General features: G+C 40.9%; 1 protein-coding gene across 1 annotated transcript in view; it reads right to left on the bottom strand.

The window, feature by feature from the left end:
• LOC130257805 (neural-cadherin-like) overlaps nt 1-22,313 on the bottom strand; it is a 61,500-nt gene extending 39,187 nt beyond the window's left edge. Inside the window, exons 1-6 of the mRNA XM_056500666.1 lie at nt 21,302-22,313; nt 7,390-7,587; nt 6,148-6,373; nt 3,551-3,755; nt 1,774-1,885; nt 351-600 (exon numbers count right to left, since the gene is read on the bottom strand). Coding sequence (XP_056356641.1) covers nt 351-600; nt 1,774-1,885; nt 3,551-3,755; nt 6,148-6,373; nt 7,390-7,587; nt 21,302-22,313 — 2,003 coding nt within the window. The remainder of the gene's footprint in view (nt 1-350; nt 601-1,773; nt 1,886-3,550; nt 3,756-6,147; nt 6,374-7,389; nt 7,588-21,301) is intronic.
• Nucleotides 22,314-23,427: the final 1,114 nt, after the last annotated feature.

The raw sequence follows: 23,427 nt of genomic DNA on the forward strand, positions 1-23,427 counted from the left end.
CTGCCTGCTTTTTCTGCCTGATTTCCTTTGGTGGTGGAGGGTGTTCCTGAAGTGTATAATCTGAAATTACTCCACCATATCTTTCAGTACTCACTGGAAAAAACAAAAGCACACAGAAGACATATAATAAATAATAAGAAATTAAAATATAATAAAATACACTGTCTATATACTACTTTTTTTTTTTTTTTTTTTTTTAAACTGAGAGTTTCAAAGTCAAAATATCACCCCACACTTGTCAGTCCAGTCTCTCAGCTTTGATTGAACCAAAGCCAATCCTGTGAGCAGCCTTTCAACCAAAATACAAAATGCAACAGTAAAAGATAAGAGTCTGAAGAACACCTATTTACATTGTCTGGGAAAACTCAGGTGCTTCATCATTCACATTGGAGACATGGATCCTAACAGTGGCTGTCCCAGTCCTGGGCTCCTCCCCTTGATCTACAGCCATAATGATGAACTCATAGAGATGGTTAGGGCGCTCATAGTCCAACCGTGTTGCTGGAAAAATAGTGCCTTGAGAAGTGATGCTGAAGTCTTGGCTCAGAGTGTAATACAGCAACTGGGCATTCTCCTTTGAATCACAGTCAGTGGCTGTCACTGTTAGAAGGGAAAGACATTGTGTAGATCAAAGTTAGTGAATTGGAATGGGAAGTACTTTACTACTGCTGCAGCAGGACTTGCCTTGGCATGTGGTGCTTGAAATCAGTCAGAAAACTTTGCTGTCCCTTCTGCTTTTTAGTGAACTAACTCTAACTTGAAAATAAGTCATTTTAAAAAACAGAAGTGGAGTCCCTGGGAGAATTAGGATGCTAGATCTTGACTTTGTTAAAGAGTTCTTTATCATCAAGAATATATTCCCACATAGAGAAGTATATTCTCATGTCCACCTGAGCTACAGTGTTGACTTAAAATCACTGAAGTCACACACTGTGCAATTAAAGATGGAATATTTACATACATTATTCAACTGATGTCCATTATGTGTTTGTCAGATCCTATTCATAAACCTACAAAAATCTATGCTAAAAGCACAGTTACCAGACCAGTAACTGACAAACTACCATTACTACAGGATAAATCACTAAGTAGAACAGAAGGAGGTTATAAAATCCAGTTTCTAGGGAAAAGCAATTTTCCTGCAGTTGAATTTCCTTTTCCCCCTCAAGGTTTAGAGAAAGTGTATGTAGAGGTTAAAGACTAATATAAGGCCCTTGTACAACTGCTTAATTAAAACAAATTTGTCTTATTGCTACACTTTACAGAGCACCACCACTTGAAGCTTAAGTTCTTGGTCTCACTGGCAAGAAGCAAAGTCTTCTTGCCAATCATCCAAACAAAACCTCACACAAAAGAGCTAAACTGTACAAGAGGCTTTTAATGCAGGAGAGCACAATTCCTACAGCAAGCCCACACAGGACTCTCAGAGACAGGCAGAGAAAGTGAGCTGAGGTGTCCATAACTTCTGATCCAGCATCACTCTCTTTCTTCACATAGCAAGACTGCTACTATGAGCCTGCTGCTCAACAAAGCTCTATTACTTCAAAATTCCACAAAGAAAATCTGTTTCCTTTGCCTTCCTATCCCCCAAAATTGTTTGGGCTGTGGCAATAATAAATAAATCTGACATGAATCTACAAGGTGTCATTTGCCTTCAGAGAGAGCTGCAACTACCCACACTGGGACAGGTAATTTTGCTTTCTAAACTGAATTCTAAGAAGTGCAAGGGAGAAAAATACAGTGAATGTAATAAATGGCTTCAGGAGCACTAACCTTGGAGAAGTGCAGTTGTCATAGGAACTGTTTCAGGAACACCGACTTTGCTGTAAATCGACTGATGAAATTCGGGGGCACAATCATTCACATCTGTGATTGCAACCAAAACCTTAATGGAGAAGAGGGGAATGTGAATCAAGGGAATGACCTTACTGCTCTGGAAATATCACATGGAAGAATTTCCCAAAAACATCCTTGAAGTCTTCAGCAGCTATAGGATAAGACATTTTTCTTACATTGCTCTTTTTCTGCTGAGTGCCATTGAAATATTACATTCCAAGATACTAGCAATTGCCAAGTCCCTGACCCTGCAGCAATGTTTTCCACTCACCCTTCATCTCCATTGATTATTCCTTATTACTAATTTAAAGGAAAATGGACCATCTGCTTGCCAAGCACCCTTTTTCCATTATCTTATCTTGCAACACTTCTGTGATTTGTAACACTAAAAACTCTACTGCCAAGCATATTACATCTTAGCAGTATAAATCTCCAAGACCAAGTTGTGAATTCAATTACAGCAGCACAAATCAGATATAAGGGGAAGTGATCTCCAGGAAAGTGGTCACAGCCCCAAGCCTGACAGAGCTCAAGGAGTGCTTGGACGATGCTCTCAGGCACAGGGTGGAATTGTTGGGGTGCCTGTGCAGGGCCAGGAGTTGGACTCAATCCACGTGAGTCCTTTCCAACTCAGAACATTCTATGGTTCTGGTAAACCAAGTAAGAGATACAATTTCGTCTCTAACATCTTTACATATGCTTTCTTATTCCCATGTCAAATATGAGTCTGCAGTTGCATAGTTTACATTCCCAACAGTAAGGAGTGTGTACAGGAGCCCTTCTGGTGGCTCATCCTGCTGCACCTCATGCAGTTAGCTGATGACAGAGCACCAGGCAGAGGTGTACTCCATGAGGCTTGCATAGCAGATATGCATGGACTAGAGCTGCTCTCTCAACTGTTGAGGTTGTATCAGTGTAAAGCAGGTACAAGTTAAACTACCTCTAGGCTAAACATACCAAATCATCTCATAATCCTCTTTTGAGTCATATTTTACCATTCTTCATCTCGTAGTACACAAGGGTGAACAGAAACTATCAGGCTCTGGTGTGCTACAGCCAGTGTTACACTGGCATACTGTTTCCTGTCTCTCAGTGTCCTCACACTTGATCCTAATAATTCTGTCCCCAATTCTCTATCTTATTTCCTGCAGCAGGAACAAACTCATATAGTACACTTTTCCTAGCTCAGTGAACCTCTGAATTCAAATAACTATAATAACTATATTAGGAAATATTTATGCTGTCAAACGCTTTTCTAAAATACCACAAACCATCAGCTTTTAGTACCAGTGAATTTTTATTACTTCCTTGTTTTACAAGTTCACTTTGTGTTCTTGATACAAAACAAATAATTCTTTGTCCTGCCTTTGTTTTAGAGTGGAATCATCTCAAATGTACTTGATGAAAGTAGAGTAAGACAAAACCTCATGTCTGGCTTGGCAACATCCATTTCCATGTGTTACTAGATAAAGCTTGGGATCTGTGACGGGATGGCATATTGATCCCTCAGAAACAGCCTTTAGAGCATCTGTAAGAGTGAAATCTAGGAGTACCTAAACAGCTTTTCAACATCTCCCCATAGACAGAAAGATTTTTAAAATGGACAGCAGAGTGGGCAGCATGGGGAAATGGGAGCTGCTGGTGAACCTGTACAGAATTCAAAAGGATGAAGGAAGATGGAAATGCACCCAGGCTGCCAGAGGGGAACACCTACCTCAGCAGCACTGCTGAGCTGCTCCTCGCTCTCCTCTGCCCTGAGCAAAAGGAGGTACTGGTGGGGGTCGCTCTCATAATCCACACGCCGAGTTAGGCTGAGCTCTCCTGTTGTCTGATCAATACTGAACAGACCCCCAGGATTAGTGAGCAAACTGTAGCTCAGGGATTTCTTTTGATATGACACAGCAGTGACTGTAAGAAAGCTGCAGTAAAAAAGAATAAAAAGAGAGCACTCAAGGACACAATACAACATTCTGAAAAATATGACAAAAGCGATGCGTATCAGAAATGATGGTGCAACCCTGTAGGTCTGCTCAGAGGTATCCTCAATGCAGCCAGTGACAGCTGTATCTAAACACCAAATTCATGCAGTTTGTTACACAGTGGTTCTATCACCTTGGGGTTAAACAGATAAAGACAGGATTCTTGGAAGCAGAACACAGTAAGGATTAAATATGCAGGAACAGAGGATTTAATTTTTGCTGCAACTGAATTTGCCTACTTCGATTTCCTTCTATGGTAGTGATGGTTTTCAGGCAGGAAACTAAAAGATAAAGCAAGATGAAAAAGATTTGTTTTAATAACAGCACAGTAATTTTGCTGCAGTCATACCATCCTAAAGTTCCAATAGATAACTGCAAAAGGATAAAAGCTGGGCCCTAACAGCAGTGTGTGTTACAGCTTACACTGGACACATATTTTTAGCTCATCTGGCACTATCTTTTTTTCACCAAAGTCCAATGTGTTTAAAGCCTTCAAGTGGAAACACCCACAGTAAGAAGTAAAAGAAGAAATTTAAAACTAAATATTTTTAAAGGATTTAAACCAGAAATCTAATCTCTCAAGTTCTCTTGCTTTAACTTGCAAGTTTCTTAGGAAAAAGAATTGCACCTCCCAGGAGAACATACCAACATGATCCTGTGGCAATTACAGTCAAAAAAAACACAAACTACTTTTGTGCAAACTCCTTGTCCTCCCTCTGCATTCCCATACTGCTGTGTCTCACTTCCCTCTGGTGCAGTACTGAACCAATGCACAACACTGCTGTAGGTCATTATTTCACTTTAATTTTCTCCTGCATTTTCCTGTGCTGAGGTCTCACAGGCAGTTTCAGCCAGTGCAGGACTGCATTCCTGCCAACAGGAATTATTTTGCTCTCCTTCCAGCTCCCTGCCCTGGCTGCATGTTCAAGCCACCCTCTCCTCTCCTGCAGCACTGAAAATCTCAAGACCATGCTGGGAGCACATTTAACAATCCAACTGAAAACTTTTTTTGCCTTTTTTGTCTTTGCATCTCCTCGGCTCAGCCTGCCCGTGCAGCTGTAGCTCATTGGTGTTACAGGCAGATCAAAGGAAGGGAAAGGCTTGGTAATGCTCCTCAGCTCAGCAGCAGCCTTAAATCAGGCTCTAATTAGGAAATCCTAAACCCAGAAATCCAGTGCATGACAGCAACTCTGTTCTAGTTTGGCAAAGGAAAACCACTACACCTGCATACTTGGGTATCTGGTCCAATTTAAATATGAGAACTTTAGGATTCTAAAGGATTCATTGTGTATATTCGAATGTTTTCAGATGTAATAACCACACAAAATACTTCATTCCTTTTGGATATTACAAAGTCTTTTGATCAACTGACTAATCTAGTATCATCTAAGGTGTTCAAACCTATTTCTAATAGTGATTAAAAAGTTATGAATATTTTTTTTAAATTCTAAACATTATTAACCCAAGACAACAGGCACCTGTTAAATATTACAGGTTTTTTGCACTTATTCCATTTATTTTGTGCCTATGCAAATTAATTTTATTGCAGTTTTAAAGAAAAACCTTGTTATCTACTAATATTTTTTTTAAATCTTAAGTCCTTAGTTGTTTAGACACTGTAAAACTGAACACTGCAGACTGAACATTAACACCACAGATACTATAATATGAATAATAGATGAACTGCCACAGAAGGAACACATTAACTGGACAAAGGTATTCTCAATTTCAGTGGAAGAAAAAATACTTGTAAGAACAAAACAGTTCAGAAAAGAAGGGACTGAGTATTCAGGTGGATTTCTGTTACTAACATTTTGTGTGATATTTCAATTGACATGGTTATACAAAGGACAGAGAAATAAAATGACAAGTCCTGTGGCATCTTCATTTTATCTCAGTTTGTCATTGTGATGAAGACAGGAAAAAGAATTTTGGTTTTTCCAATTTTCACTTGGTGGAGAAGGCACTTCTCCAAATTTGACATGTAAAATTAATGTATTCTTTCACACAAGGTATCTTTCCTCATTATGCAACAGTGCTAATTGGTATTCTGCATTTTGTTTGAAAATTAAGAAACAATCAACATCTAATCCTTTCCATATCATTTCAAAAAGTAAGAAAGCACAACTATTCAATATCATTTTTCCCTGTAAAAGGGTGACTAAAACAATTCATCATCAAACTGTGTCTGGATCACTTCTATTAAGAGACCTCAATTGCTTCTCACAGTATTTATTTGTGATTCACAAACAATACCAAGGCTCTGGGGAGATCAGACAGAAGACAAAACCAGGACCACACCCTCACTGCATTATTTTGAGCTGTTACTTACGGTTCTCCTTGCAGGGTGCTCTCAGGAACATACACAAAGTATGACATGTTGGTGAACTGTGGTGGTCGAAATCCAGCAATTACAGAAACAGAGGCTGGGGATCCTCTGCTTCCAAGTTTATCTGCTGCTAGTACAGTCAGCAAATACTCCTTGTCCCTCACCAATGGCAAACCTGTTGTTTTAATCCAGCCAGTGTCCTTCTCAACTTCAAACCTGTCTTCACCACCTAAAAGGAACATGTCCACAAATTGTCATCAGCGAGAACATTTTCACTTGATTAAAATTAGGAGAATACAGTGTCAATTCCCAAGTTGGCTCTGGCTTAGGATTAGCATGTACACTAAGGTTCAAAGGTTTGTTTAGAACTCAGAAATCAGTCATTACATTCATTATTCATGATTGCACTTCAAAATTCCATTTCACTCTCTGGATAATTATCACTCTTCTTTTTCATTGAATTATAAAATGGTTTGGATTGGAAGGGACCCTAAAGTTCATATCATTCCACCCCCTGCCATGGGCAGGGACACCTCCTACGAGACCAGCTTGCTCCAAACCCCAATGTCCAACCAGGCCTTGGGCACTGCCAGGGATCCAAGGAGCACAGCTGCTCTGGGCACCCTGTGCCAGGGTCTCCCCATCCTCACAGGGAAGAATTTCTTCCTAATATCCCACCTAAACCTACTCTCTGTCAGTTTAAAGCCATGCCCCCTTGTCCTGTCACTCCAGGCTCTTCTGAATAGTCTCTCTTCATCTTTCTTTTATCCTCCAAAACTTTGCTGTTGCTTGACCCCAAGTATTCCTTACCAGAAAATACTCCACTGGTATTGTTGCTCCCCAGACACAGAATGTATTAGCACTGAGTTTATACAATCTTTGCACAACCCAGACCTTTAAAAGTTTGTTACAAATGAACCAAAAGCACTACTCCCACAGGGGACAGGAACATTAACCCTCCTCTCCACCCAACAATCTACTCCTCCACAGACTGTCTCATAAATACAGCCCCCATTGCCACCCCCTTGCCAAAGCCTTGGGATTACTGACTGCTCCAGTCCCCATCCCCAAGGATATATATTGGCAGGAACTCAACTTGGAAAAGAAATCTGTCCATACATCAATAAAAGTTGATTTTTCTCACACAGAAAGCTGAAGGTTTATGAACCTTTTGCAGGAGGAAAGGAAAATAAAGCTCACAATAGTGAGGCATAATACTTAGGGAATGGGAGGGTTAAAATTTACCTTCCAAGAGAAAATATTCTACAGTTCCATGGATCCCTTCATCTGCATCCACAGCAAGCAGCTTGTACACTTCAGTACCTCCTGCAGCCTCAGGGGAAACCACAGCCAGGAAGGGGAAGGGCTCCATGGCCCATTCAGGGACGTTGTCATTCACATCTGTCACAGTAAGGGACACGTGCACCAAGTACCAATCCTTCCCTAAAGGCCACAGGATAAGGAAGAAATTATTAGACAGCTACTTCATAGAACTGAGAGTAACAGAGACTTATCACAACCTGAGTGTGCACTTCCTGCAATACTGCTGGCATGTAATCCAGAAAAACCTGGAGTCAAATTCTTCTGGAATGAAGACACAATGTGAGGAAGAAATAACCAGCACAAGCACTGCTGAACTGCAAGACTGGGGCCATCCATATCACATTCTTCTGAGATCTCTTCTTAGGAAAAATCACACATTCTTAAATTTTCAAACTTTAAATACCTGGTTTCTAAAAGTGTTTTCTTTTATTCCTGAAGAAGGAAAAAAAAGCATCAAATGTTTTGTTTATGCAAAGTTACAGAAACTCTAAATTTTGAAAACTAAATACTTGATGGCAAAAAATTCTAATCTATCTAACTAGTGATTTGCCCTTCTATAAAGCCCACTGAAATCCTAATACAGCTTTCACTCCTATTTAAGTTTAAATATTATTAAATACATACAATCAAAATCCATACGAACAGACCACCACAAAATGGAACTATCAAATTTTCTAAAAATCAACAGCATAAGATCCTTAAAAATTGAGGAAAAAGTATTTCCTATACTTTTACATTATTAAATTAACCCATGAAATAGCAGAGCTTATAACAAGTAATAAATATCAGCCAGGTATTGCTGAAAAGGCGGCAGAAAGGACACTTGAGGAGTGATAGAACGAAGGGTTTGGGTTTTTTTTAACTGAGAATTATCAGTAATATCAGGGAGCACAGTATGAATAAAACTTGGGTCTGTGGGCCACTTTGGCTTCCAGCAGACTGGCACTGACCTTGTAAACAGTTCTGCTACAGAAGCCAAGCTGAGTGTTCCTGCAGTCCATATTCAATGCCTCTGGCTTCAGAAAAGGCTGCACAACTGCACTGGCACTGCACTGTGCTCCAGCCTGGAAGGTGGCCCAGGTAAAAACAGCCATCTACACTTACAACATGACTTACCCACAAGCTTAATAATGGATGTAAAGTTAGAATTTTTAAAGCTGATGGTGTTAATGCTTGATTTCAGTGTTGATTTATTATTTATATATACATGAAAACATATGGACAAGCATTTATTTTCAAAACAGCTCTACAGGAACTGAAACAACGTGCAAAAAGGAACATCTAAAACTACCAGTTTTAATTTAAATCTAATTAAAAATACAAAGACCTTAGTATTTAAGTATATATTGTAGTAGAAAGTGCTGCCAAAATACCTAATCTTGCAGACAGTGATATGTCACTAAGCAAGCCTGTTCTCACAGGAAGTTCGCTTAGGCTGCACTCATTCTCCCTCTCTACTGCAGAGTGACATCCCTCTACAAAAACATTCATATTCCAACTAAAATCTGTTCCCTTGTGTGAGGTGTGCATTTACAGATGTTATCCCTTCACTCCCACAGAAGCACCAGCTCTTGCAGCTTCACCTTTCCACACTCAGAAGTTGCTGTCTGCTGGCACATGGCAAGTTTAGCACAGCATATCAGAATCTGCCATCTGTGAGCAACCAACTCATGGACTGTTGTAAAGAAAACTCCTTGGTGTTGTAACTGGCAAAGTCAAATATAAGTTTCTTAGTTTAGATTCCCAAGACTTAATCCATCACGACCTGTGAGTACATTCTATTTTTACCCAGAAAAAATCAGCAGTCACCCAGGATAATCACTGAGGCTCTCTTGAGTTCACCTTGTGAAATTGTATTAATTCATCTGTATTTTAAGCCTGTGAGTGAGCACATGGCCTTTTTTTTTGTTTCTTTAAAACGTAAAAAAAAGTGTATTGACAGTAACTTGATACAATTTCTCTGTAATTATACCCTGTACCCAGAACCTAACATTCCAGGGAGTATAATGTCAGTTATGTCAGTTTACAGTAGCACATTAAAAAAAAAAAGTGCCTATAACAAAACCCAAGATTTAATTTATCAAACAGTAAATTACAGAACTTACTAGTTACCTGAAGAAGAACCTGTATTGGGTTTGCCCATTAAACATGCCTTGCACCACTGCAGAACAAGGATACATGCAACATGTTTTCTGACATTTTCATGGCAAAATTCCCAGTTACCATGTGCATCCAAGTTTCTCAAAGCCTTCCTGACTGTGAGACCACCAGTGTGTTATGTATTACTGCACCTCTGCAGACAGAAGTGTTGGGAGGCCCAGTGTAAGGATGCTCAATTCAGCTTCTGTAGATTCTGTAGACAAATGTTCTTTAAAACAGTGCCTGTGAAACCAAAGTTTCCAAAGACAAACTCAAACTGCCCCACCACAAAACACAGCTGAGACACCTCAGGGTGAGAGCACAGTTGCCCACCCTGCTGTTGCACTTCCCTTGTAGTCACCCAGCTATAATTCCCTTCAGCATTCAGACTCTGAAAGTCACTGCTTTGCCTTCTCCTTTCTGTAGCTGAAAAAAACCTTTAGAAACCCCCAAATATGTCAAAAGCAGCAGCATGTGTATTACTTGCCACTACTATACTAAATAGTACCAGATGTGTTTTAAATAATCTTGTGCTCATGTCAAAACATGTGTCCCAAAAGTTCCAGGTCAGCCAGTCCAAGACACCTGAAGAAAATGCAGAGGGGGGAATGTGCTGGACATGGATCCAAGGTTAAAATACACCACAGCAGCCCACACCAAGGTAAGTTCTAAATGAGAAGTGCCAAATTCAGTGACTGTTTGAACACGCCTGAAATTTCAATTAAAAGGTGTCCAATCAGAGTAGTTGCAAAAGTGAGAAGTTAATGCCTGTTGCTTGTCCCTTCTCCAAAGAACAGCTCTGGTGGAAGCTGCCCCAAGTTTGTAAATACCCACTATTGGCCTAGTTTGCCTGGGCATACTGTGGGCTTAAAGTAGCAGCACTAAATTAGAAGCTGAGTTAAGAACCTTTGAATCTGCCCCTATAATAGCAAGACCTATTGAGGATTTGAATGCTACCTTGGTAACCCTGCTAAGAGTAGAAAGGTTACTGATGTTTGTCTCTCTGAAGCCTGGAAATCACTCTCATAATCAGCCCCTGAACTCATTCTGATTCAGGTCCTGCTAGACTTCCTAACACACATGTATTATGCTTTCCTCTGTCAAAATCAAGTCCCAGTTTAAGAATAATTCATTTTTATTGAAGTAGTAATAATGAATCTCGTTACAAATCCCACTGTCATCATTTAGCCAATTCATTGAAAATTAATATGCTGACACTGAGAACATAGTTGCAACTGAGAATAAGTTGTAAGAAAACTCTGCAAAAGTGCAGAAGGACCAAACTTAATCCTCACATGCCCTAGCAAACTTTATTGCTCAAAAACTCAAAAGACTTGGGAACATTCCTCCAGGTACTTATATTTTAACATTTAAGAGACTTTAGTGTCTTGGCAAGACCAAAGCTTTTAGCAATATGTAGGTAACTTCTGAAACATGTGAATAATGTTAAGAATTTTGTTAGGACAGCCAGCAGGAACTGCAGTGCAGGTAATGGAAGACACAGGATTTAAGTGCCTCTCTTGACCAGCATCCATTTCCACAGCATATGACTCTACAGATCTTATTGGTATATTATCCTCTTCCATCAGCCCCAGACAATCTGATTCATAAGAAAAAATGCTGAATAAATCATCATGACTTTCCAGATAAAGGCAGTCCGGAGGAAAATGACTGCAAGTAAGTTTCCCCTTCCTTGACTGCATACCATACATCAAAGTAAAAACTACAGCAGAAACATCAAACAGGACTGGGCTTCCCTGCAGAGACCTGCAAATGTGACCTGACAACTTGTGGAAACAACATCAGGGTGTCCAGCGAAGCATGACTGGATAAGGACTTGCCAGAGGACAACAGTGTGATGAAGAGACTGACAGCAACAATAATGTCTGTGTAATATGTGGGTGTCTAGCAAGACAATGCATTCAGGATTTCAAAGTACATGTTTGTGAACGTGGTGTTTTCAAGCACAACTCCACATTCTAATTAGCACAGCAAGTATTTCCAAGTTTTTGCTTTATTGCCATTACCACAACACACACAAAAGGAAGTCTCTTGTGTTTTGTAACTGACACTGCTTGCCTGCAGAGCAGAACTTAAACCAGATTTTCAACTCACTTTGAATAAGGTACATAAAATTAATTTTCCCCCTTATTTATGATTTTTTTTTTGTGCTTTAAGACAGTGGATGGATAGAAATTTTAGAAATATACACCTCTCTATAGTTCAGGTGTCTCAATGCCTCTGTTCATCAAAACATGCCCCATATGTACCTTACAGATACATTAATTATATATGTACATCAGTATATTAATAGCAACAGTACATTATCAGGAATCTGCATTCATAAATTATTATTAATAGTAATTTATTAGTAGTATATGTGCAGTAATATTGCTACATTATGGAAGAAAATAAAATGTTACAATTCCACTCAAATCTTAGCAGAAACAGCTTAAAATTGATAATCCTCTGTGGATTTGGGTTAAGTCCTACCAACACATAGAGAGGTTCTACTGAAATTATCTGTTCCCAATACCAGGCCCTGACAACCAGCAGAGAGACCTGCCACTACATCCAGCAGTGCAAGTCAACCACTACTGAGATCCTAAGTCAGGAATCTGACCCAGGCTTCATTTTCCCAAAAAGAATTTTCAAACTATTGTGCAACACAATACGAATTACAACTGTCCCAGTATTAAATGCTAGATGTTTGACTTTCAAGCCAGGCACACCATAGACATCTTACACAATGTCATCCATTCAAAAGAAATCCTACTCAAAGGATGGTTCTGCTAATTAGATTGTTGGCACACATACTGATTTTGCATTTGACATATTTTCTTCCCAGCTTCAGACAACAGAAAAATTTAAATTGCTTTCTCACAGATACTGAGCAAGAGGAGATAAAGCACAAAATGGCCCTTGCTGATCACAAACATGACAGAAACATAACACTGGAACATCTTATGTCAAAAAGGAGTCTTTTTAGAAGTCATAGAGAAAATAATACTTCATATTCAAAAGGGTAAATCAAAGTATCTTTCCTCTTATTATTCTTCAGTGTGGAAACTAATGAAAACAGCTTCTGTAAGCACTGTTTTCCCCACTTATTTGCAAACACCACTTATTTACCCTTCACAGTATCAAATCTAAGCCCCCTCTACAGCTCTCTTTTCAATTTATACTGAAAACTAAAACTAAAATTATAAACTCTAGTCCAGAGGTTTTTCCTTCTTTAGCTGCTTAATTCCCTATTAGAGTCAATTCGTGTATCATCAAAAATCCTTCTTAGGGCAGCTCATCCTGAAGTCTGCTTTTTTTCTCTCTGATATTCCCTCCAGTTGGAATTACTTCCTTTTAACTTAATATTACTGACAAAAGCTGCAGCACTGAAATTCATTCCCTATCACCAAAATCAATCTTCATAATCCACTGCTGAAACCTCATCATAGGTATCTATCTATAATTGCTTATTTTTCATGCCTATCCGTGGTTGAAAACTGATAAACAGAAGGATTTATTATCCTGCCTTGCTCTGAAATCCAACCACATTAGGTAAGGTAATACACTAGCTGGCCACGTTTCTGCTCACAGGAAATATATGATATGTCATCACTCATCATTTTCATCCTTTGCGGGAAAAAAAGAAAAACAAACAAACAAAAAAATTGAGTAACTTGCTGGGAAGTTTAATCATAGTAAAAATGGAAATAAATGGTAATGAGTCCATAAAAAATAGAGAAAGTCTCTAAAATATTTAAACAGCAACAACCAAACAAACAGGAAAAAGCCTTAACACTCTTACTATGAAGCTGGGTTACATTTTGTTACATCAAATTTAATATATATAGAGGAACTTAGGGAGGGAAAGCCCTCTCAAAATCATGAACTCCTTTAGACAGTTCAAGTTAAAAACTTGTAAATTACAAACTTGACAATTACAGAAAGCAATCAGGTATCTTGATGGGATAATGGTTCTTTTCTGCTTTAGGTTCTTCACAGCTTTACTGAATCCAGGCTTATCCAAAAAATCTCTTCTGTGATGTTCACCGTTAATTTTCTGGGAAAAGATTTTAACATAAAGTAACACGAACCAGTTCCTCCAACCTGCTATTGCAGCTGGTTATAAAGGCTCATTGGATTGCAGAGATAAACTGATAAATCCTGTCATTTCAAACAGTAACTTGAAAAAAATATTGCCCCACCTACCAATAAAGTTACACCAAAGGTGGCAAGGAGAAGGCAAAAATATTTAGTCATTCAGTTAACAGCAACTCTTGAAGGCTCTTCTGGTTAAACCAAGCCTTGAAAATCATGTCTGCTGAAACTGACTGCAGTTTCAAATACTGTAGGTCAGAGCTGCCTTTAAAACCATCTCTTTTCACCATGTCAAATTTTAAAAGATGCTGTCAATCTGTGAAATCCAACATATTTTCAGACTTCTGATTGCATTAGGATTATATGACTGTCTTTTCTCTCAAAAATCCAATGGATAATTCTATAAGATGAGACTTGAAAATAAAATCCTTATATTCATTAAAAATGAAGGCTTCTGAAATGCAGGCTTTTCTGCATCACTGTAATTGATAAAACTGACAATGCCAGACTTACTGATTTAAAAAATCTGACAATAAAGAATATGTAGTTGACTGAACATGTCTCTGAAATTGTGGGCAAACATTATACATTCCTGGAATGTACTGAGGGAAGAGGTATTATATTATCATGATTAAACAACAATGGGTGAGAAGCTACGTTGCTCCTGGCATTTTCAGGTCATTACAATTTATTTTTAAAAGGAGATTAGGAGAGTGTTAAAAGTCTTGCAAGCCTTGAGGTTACTATTGCTATTACATACTGCCCTACATCCATCAACAAATTAAGTATTCAAGCTGGTATTTTTCTTTATGGCTTGTGGGATTCTTACCTTAAATAGACAAGTGTTTCTTGAAAACTTAGGGGGTTTTTGTTTGGGTTACTTCAAATTAAATGTTTGGAGTTGGTTGAGAAGATATCAAAGTTTTGAAGATTCTCTGCAAATATCATACTGTGCAATTTTAGAACCTCACTCTATAATGTCTTCATGTAAAATACATACTGACATAGAGTTTGGGAAGATACATTTTCAAAAAAAAAATCTTAATGCCCTAAGCCTCTGCCTGCAATCAGGAGAAATCTCTTTTCCCATTTTCATACCATAACATGAGATAAAATCTACTGGTTATTGTACCCAGTCCTACTGTATATCCTTCAAAAAATAGGACAATTATGCACAAACATTTCTCTACTGTCATTTCTGAAAATTCCTGAGGTATATGATGGGCTACTTTTAAGTACAGTAGTTTGCTCATTCATAAAACATAAACCTTCTAAAGAGATAACTTTGATGGGCTCAAGCTGGGGACAGCCCACGTTCTCTCCTATTATGCCTCATCGTTTTTGCAGACAGAATAATGACAGCCTGGCATGTCTCTGCTCCTTACCATCATACGGCTTTTAAAATAGAAGTTAAAGGAAACCAGAAAACTAAAGAAAGCATCAGAAGAGCTCAGTGACCATGGCAGAAAGAATATTAGAATAAATAACCAATTAAAAGACATTAAGGTGTGATGACCATGTTATCAGGGACTTCCCAGTGTGGCATCAATCTTCTAAGGGTGGCAAACCAAGCATGCCCAGATGTGAAATCATGACTGCAAATTAATAATCACAACAGACATCCTTAAATAATAAAACACATGTCTTAATGAATTGCTATTGATTGCCAAAAAGCATAATCATAAGTAGAACTTGGCTAAAGCAGGGGCAGCTACTGTGCCACTGTAAGATGGGAAGTTCTCTTGAAATTTTCCTTAGAATTTCTTGGGGAATATCCAGCTTGTTTCTCTGTAGTCTTTCATATGTGAGGAGGAGAAAGAAAAAAAAAAAAAAGGTAAAAATGCGATCACAATCAGTAGCCTCACCAACAGAGCCTGCTGTACTTCCTTGGATCATTCTGGAATCATAGAATGATTTGGGTTGGAAAGGACCTTACAGCTCATCTCATTCCAACCTCCTACCATGGGCAAACTCCCTCTAGACCAGGCTGCTCCAGGCCCCATCCAACCTGGCTGTATGTTCTATAATTTATTAGTTCTATCAAATTGTCAAATTTGTGCTGAAATTTAGTTAGATCTTGAGAAAAAAAGAAGTTCATTTCTTTTGAAGAAACTGGATGTTTGAGATGATAAACAGCCAGAAGATCGAAACAGCTTTGGTGTTCAAGTCATAACAGTCTCAGAAAGATATTTTTTATCTGACTGCTTGGAATAGAAAGCAGAAAATTTCAAAATATTCAGACTGATCAAACATCAAGATGGTGCTCCACAGCTTCCTCAGACATTCCTTTCTACCACAAATCAGTAACATTCCAAACCTGTAAACACCCATAGCTGTCCTGAATGCACACAGAACACACTTTTTTTTTTACTTAATTGCATGAAACCCACTGCAGTTTAATGAAACCCATCTGCTGGATAATAGATGATGATTTCAACTTAAGCTCAGCTTGAAGTGTAGCTGTTGACAGCTGTAATTCATGGAAGAGGTAATAAGAAATGCAAAAGGCAAAACATCACCCAGAAGCCACTTAATTCTTAGGGATGATCTCTCCCCCTGAATCAATACAGCTAGTAAGGGACTAAGGCCTTGGATAAAATTAAAACAGATGATCCTTGACTTCCAAGCATGAAGCCCTTCAAGGTGAAAATATTACTAAAATTGGTATCTCCACTCTCTATGTTGATTTGAACAGAATAAATATATTTAAAATACAAGTGATGCTGTTAACTGTTGGAAGACACATCAAACATCACCCTTAGTGAATGCCCTGATAAGAAAAAATGAACGACAGGAGATTACAAAGCTAATGCCCATGGATCAAGTCAGGTCAAGGGAGCTTGAGACAGCAGGATTAGAGAGGCGGAGTCTTTAATGCACTTCCCCAAGCACTAATGGAATAATAATGGCTCCTTCTCAAATTAAATGCTACCCCATGTTGAAATATTAATGTGTATGACAGTCTAAGAAATTTTTCCTTCTGCTCACTGGGTAAAAACTTAAAATAGCATTATGCTTTTGTGAAGAATAAATTGAGTCCCAATAAATTGAATGGCATAAAATCCTGAAATGCCAAAAAAAAAAAACCGTGAGCATAACCATCAGTCCTCCCAGGCAAGGTTAACTGAAGAATGTAACCCAGGGCAGAGTGATCAGTGGGGTCTCTAGAGCAAACTCCTCCTCAAGGACTATGTGCCAAAAAACATGTTAAGCCCTGAAATTCTGGCCATTCTCTTTAGCATTTCATGGCACAAACTAATGCATAAAGTTTTCCTGATGTTTCCCTTTGGTTTGGGGTTGTAAATTTTGTGGTTTGGTTTCTTTTCTTTTGGATAAAACATTTGCTAATTATAAAAAAATGTAAAGATTGCCATGCCACACTTCGATTTCAAGTGCTTTCAGATCTCAAGATTGATTTTTCTGTCCACTGTCAAGGTGGAACCTCACAGCACCTTTCAGTATCTGAAGGAACCTGCAGGAAAGCCAGAGGGACACCCTTTGTCAGGAATTGCAGTCACAAGAAAAGGAGCAATGGGTACAAATTAAAAGAGGGGAAATTTAGGTTAGGATATTAGGAAGAAATCTTTTACTGTGAGGGTGGTGTGAGAGTGGAACAGGTGTCTCATGGACATTGTGGATGATACCAGCCTGGCAGTGTTCAAGTCCAGGTTGGATAAGAGCTCACCTGAAGCTGAAATACCAACCAAGGCTCTACATCCTCTCTTATCCAGGCCCTGAAATTCCTCCACAGGCACAGGAGAGCCCAAGCTTGTTCCATTAAAAAAGCCCTGAGCACTACAGGTCCAGATTTTTCTGTTGCTACTTTCTAGTGACTAATTACTGCCTCCAGAAAACAAAAAGTATGACAAAACTAAGTCTACAAAGTATCAAAAAGCCAGAGAGATACACAATGAATAAACAGAAGCAGTAACATATTTCCTCTATAGATTGCAGTTATTTTTACTGCAGCAGTAAAATAGACCAAATTCTTACTTCAAAGGATTAAATTTAAAAAGATTGGTTTTGGCATCTGTAGTAAAATAAAACCATGACATTGATAACCAAAATATGTCCAGTCACAAAGCAACCACAGCATATAATGCACTGGTAATGATGATAATTATAGAAGTGATTTGTGCACATCACTACCAAAAAATCTTAGAGTTCAACTGCAACTTTGCCAGAAAACCTCTACCCTGAATGCTGACAAGTTCTGCATACTGCAAAAGCCCCTCAAATCTACCCTGACATGGGAAAACATACACCAGGACAAAGTCTATGGTCTACCAAGAAATACTCCAGGCAGTGAGTTTTACATTGGTAGATACTCACCAGGCCAAGTGGAGTGAGCTCACTTAACTCATACCTTCAACAAAATGTATCTCAGAGAGAAAACACCCTTCCTTGTCATGAACATGTGGAAGATATCTGGATATTGAGATGCTAAAGGTCTGGTTGCATTTGGAACAGCAGCCCTGTGCACTGCTGTGCTGATTATCCAGGACAGAATTGAGAGGAAGTAAACAGAAAAATATTCAAAATTCTATTTTAGCTGAAGGGGAAAAAATAAACAAACATACAGCCTGTGACATGTCATTTAAAGAAAAGTTAATTCAGGCAAAGCACATCTGCACAGTCCCATTTATGAACTAAGCAGTAGGGTCTGTCAAACTAGGAAGAAACTGCTCAATGTTGCTTTATTACCATATACCCATCTTCTTGCTACTGTTTTGAGAATGCTCTGTCAGACAAAAAAAAAAATAAAAAAATAAAAAAATAAAAAAAAAAAAAAAAAAAAAGAGTCAGTTATTGTGCCCAGAGACGCATTAGGACCGCCTGTGACACAATGCTAAACCACATGGAAAAGATAAAGGAAAAGAGGGTAGACTTTATACACTAAAGTATTCAAAGATCTAGTCTTACCCTTGACATCATTGCCTGAGTTGAAGAAGAAAGTAATGACAGAACTAATTATTGGTTCATTTTCAGTTCTCAGTTACCAGACAGCAAGAATAATGGAAAGCGAAAAAAAAATAAAAAAAATTAATTAATACAACTTTATACCACTTGAAAAATAAATAGATACCTGATATCACAAGCTCTAATAGTAGAAACCCACAGCTACTGAAATATTTATGGTTTTGTGTAATGCAAAATAAGTGACCACAAATGTTAAAAGCAAAGTAAACAAACTGGAGAAAGAACCTGACCTTGAACTTCTATTCACAACAAAATTCAGTGTAGTCATCTCCACACTTTAATTCATCCTGAAAGTTCACTTTTGTAAATACTGTGTTTTCTCCTGGAGCTTTTGCAATATTCTGCATCTATTTCAGACTAAGTAAAGCACACAGTTATGCTAGGCATCTTTCTTCTACCCCTTCCTTTTGGTTTTCTCAGATTTCTGCAGTTTGGATTGTAAGGAGAGATACAGAGCTTTCTAAATCTGTCTCAAAGTATTATGTTAAATGTATTTTTACTCCTATAGGAATATGAAAGAATTCTGCAACTTGAAAGAGTTTAGAAAGTACTGAGCAATTACTAACCTTTAACTGATCAAAACAATAGTATTAATAAGATGTATTTTGAATTTAGTCTCCTTTAAACCACAAAATTTAAAATCACTGCAAGTATGGCATTTGGACTGCCCACAATTAATTTCTGTCTTCCTAATCTCAGAGTCAGAACTCAGTCCTACATATTTCTTAGAGTTTTATTCTCTCACTACTACATACTACCAGCAGTGATATATTAGGCTAGTAGAAAATGCTCCAAACTACTTAGTGAAACTACATGATGGTAAAAAAAAATTCCCTAAAATTAGGTTAAAACTTGTTTCTGATTTTTTTAACTGCATTAGCAACCATTGCCTTGGAAGTGAAATCTCAGATATGACAGAAGGACAAGCTTTGTTCCAGGCAATCTCAGAGTTCTATATTCAGACTAGGTAAGGGAAAAAAACGATCACAAAGGTGAGACCAGCAGTAACCGGAGGCAAGGTTATCTACGACTTCTCTAACAACATTTCTCGATCCTGACAGAGGGAACTGTGATACCAGCAAAGGACTGGAACTTGAGCCACGTGGCAGAGTGGGTGAACATCCCAGCGGCACACTCGGATTGCCCCAATGGATTCTGTCACTGCCTCGGAGCAATGACATTCCCCTAGGCAGGTAGCCTTGCTCAAGACTGAGTAGCGGGGTAGGACACACAAAGTGCTGTGTTTTGGAAATTGGTCTATCAAGCTCTTGGTCTGCAGCCAAAGCTCAGGCTGGAACACAGCACAAAGCCAGCGCAAGTGACTGACACCAACACGCGACAGCGACAGGCACGACAAAACCCCAGAGAGAAGGAGAGGAGGATCTGAGAGCTGCTCCTCAGGACCCGAGCGAGAGGAGCTGCTGGTGCAGCCTGCTTCACAGGGGAGGTACCCGTGTCACCGAAACTGTCAGCGCTAATTAGAGCCCCGCAGGCATCCGCAGGGATTTCACAGACACCGAGGAATAAACTACCTCTCACTCCTATGGGCTGCCCCTCAGTCAGAAACAGGCGAGATAAGGGAGAAGAATCGCGTGGGAAGCTTTTCATCTCTCCCGCCCGCGCTGCTCTGTGGCTGAGGGAAATCACTCTGAGCAGCTGCACTGCTGAGCAATTAATCGTTTTCACAGCCACTAGAAGTCCCACCATGCCAAACACTTCCTGAACCTGTTCAAGATTAAATCAGGCCAAACAACTCATCTCTTCTGATAAGATTTTCTCCAGAATACTCATTCTGGGCAATCTTTGGAACCTTGTTACAATCGCAAGTAACATAAAAATGAAAAAAGTGACATGATCAATATGCACAGATATCGACCATTCATAAATTAAAAATACGTTTAAACTGATCTGTATGTTTGTAAGTGAAAAATATTAACCAAGATGACAATTTAAAAGGAAAAGAGAATTCTGAAAAGCAGTACTTGTAATCAGTAAGTGAAATTAGCTATTCCATCAATGTAAGAGCTTGTGAAAAATGACAATTTAAGTCACAGATGTGCCATTTTAATGGAGCACATTGAACTCCTGAGATATTTTTTAAAAACAACAGCTGCTTAAACACAAAGGCTCCAGTCCTGCAAAACTCCACATCATGCTTGTGAGTTAAAAATGCTCAACTTTAATAATGACTCAAAACTCAATGGCTTCCTTCAGCTGCATGCTTCAAGTTGGGCACTTACAGGATGAGAGCTATAGAGAACATTAACAAACACCTGTGTATAAGAAGCACGCTGTATCTAACATACTGTGCCTCAACCACTCACTAACAACCGGTGAAACACCTCAATTCTGCTGAATACCTTACTGCTCCAAGCATTTTCACAGAGCTGTACGGTTCACTTTTCCTACGGTACATAGTGTCTACTAATCACTTCTAGTGTTTTTAATACTGATGGTTTACAGAGTTAAAAGACCAAAAGTACAATCCACAACACTGCATATGACACCTGACGCTAAGCCACCGTTAGGTGCTGCTTGTCACCCGGAGACAAACTGTTCTCCGACTCCCCAATGTGACAAGGCCACTGCTTCGTCTAAGACTTTGCCCAGCACCCACCTCGGCGCTCCTGGACGCGGACGACGAGCTCCCAGGCGGCCACCGCCTCCCTGTCCAGGGCCGCGCGCAGCGTCACCTCGCCGCTCTCTCGCTCCACGCTCACCGGCGACTCCTCGACGGGAGGCGACAGCAGCTCGAACCAGGCGGAGGCGAAGCGCGCGGGGGCCAGGGTGGCCAGGCGGGTGCCCGGGCGGGCGTCCTCGGGCAGGGCGAGCGCCAGGGGCGCGGCGGGGGGCAGCGCGGCCCGGCGGCGGCGGGGCGGCGGCGGCGGGAGGCGCTTGGGCTGCGGCAGCACCTCCAGCTCCAGGGGCTCGCTGAGCAGCGCGGGCCGGCCGCGGTCCCGCGCGTAGAGGCGCAGCGGGATGGGAGCGCGCAGGTGGAGCAGGGAGCTCACCAGCACCACGCGCCCGCTGCGCGGCACCACGAAGAAGTGCGCGCTGCGCGGGAGGGCGAAGTAGCGCAGCTCCGCGTTGGCGCCCGCGTCCGCGTCCTCAGCCCGCGCCTGCCACACCTGGGACTTGAGCGCCAGCGTCTCCTCCACGCGGAGCTGCGCGGAGCCGGGGCCCACGAAGCGCGGCGCGTTGTCGTTGTCGTCCAGGACGCGCACGGTGAGCGCGGCCAGCTCCGCGGGCGCGGCGCCCTGGGGCGCGCAGCGCTTGCAGCACAGCCCCAGGCGCAGCGAGTAGAGCGCCCGCGCCTCGCGGTCCAGCGGGCGGCGGGTGCGCAGCCACACGCGGGCCGTGCGCGCGTCCAGCGACACCTGGAAGTGCGAGTGTCCCTCGCCCAGCAGCTGCAGGTGCCAGCGGCGCCCCTGCACCTTGGCGCACCAGGGCTCGGGCCCTAGCCGCGTCAGGGGGATGCTGAGCCCGCGCACCCGCGTGCCCGCCGGCCGGTTCTCCGCGACGTGCCCTTCGAACGAGGGTGTCCTGCGCGGGGCGGCGGCCAGAGCCCAGCACAGCAGCAGGCAGCCGGCGGCGCGCCGGGCTCCGCGCCGCGCTCCGCGGGGGCCCATGCCGGCTGCGAGCGGCGGCGGCGGCGGCTGCGGGCGGGTGCGCGGCGCTCCCCGCGCTGCCCGGCCCGGCCCGGCCCTGCACGCAGTGGGCGGGCGGGGAGGGGCTGGGGCACCGGGGCCGCTCCCGCCCCCGCCCTGCCTTTCCCCGGTCCGAGTGCGCGCGGAACGAGCCGTCCCGTGCGCCTGCTTTAGGATGTCCCCACTGGGCGAACCGCCCAAATAATCCCGTTGATGTAACAATCTACCGCTCGCTTTACCTCCTCCATCCAGCCCGTCACCTTCCTCAGCAGCCGAGCTCTTCATCTGCGCGCCGCGGGCATCAGTGCACAGGTGATGTCCTGAAGTCTGTCACATGTCAAACAGGCTCCCTCAGCACTCCGGTGTCCCCTGAAAACATTTAAATGTTGATCTCTAGACAGCTACCTATTCTAAAATGCCAGTTTTGCTCTCAGCTTGTACCTGAGTGCTGCCACTGACCTAAAGTCACATCTTTGGTCAATTAATCAGCTCCCATATACCTGCCGATTTGTGAAGGTAAAAAATTCTTGATGAAATGTAGCTTGACTAAAGAATGTTTCTTGTGATAACCAGAGAGGAATATAATTCAACAGTTTTTTGCCTGTTTGGATTTTTGGAGTAAAACTAAAAACCCAATAAAACTAAATTTTGCCATGTTATGACTACATAAATCAGTGATGTTGTAGAAAAACTTACTAGATTATTCAATTCCTCTTCAAAACAGATCAGTGCTTTCAAGAATAAAGTCCAACACAATATAAAACAGGGACTCTCTGTGTTTATGTGGTACATAAATAATTTAAGATTAAGAATCATTCTGAGATTAAAGAACAGCAAAATAATAAAAGATTCTCCATACTGGTCACATTACTCAAATTTCATGAGACTGAATTTCTTATAAAACAGTGTATTTCCCTTATGTGTGCCACCCAAGACTGTAAAAAAGTTTCTAGACACGAAATTGTGCCTTTCTGTAACTTCTTAGAGAAACTGGTTGCCTTTTTGGGGAATTGGCAGTCCAGGATCAAGTAGGAAGCCTACAGGAGACTCAGAATGAAAAATCCAAGTGCTCTACTTTTACCAATGGGGAGTGACC

Source organism: Oenanthe melanoleuca, chromosome 11 (genome assembly GCF_029582105.1).
Source record: "Oenanthe melanoleuca isolate GR-GAL-2019-014 chromosome 11, OMel1.0, whole genome shotgun sequence".
Taxonomy (NCBI): Eukaryota; Metazoa; Chordata; class Aves; order Passeriformes; family Muscicapidae; genus Oenanthe; species Oenanthe melanoleuca.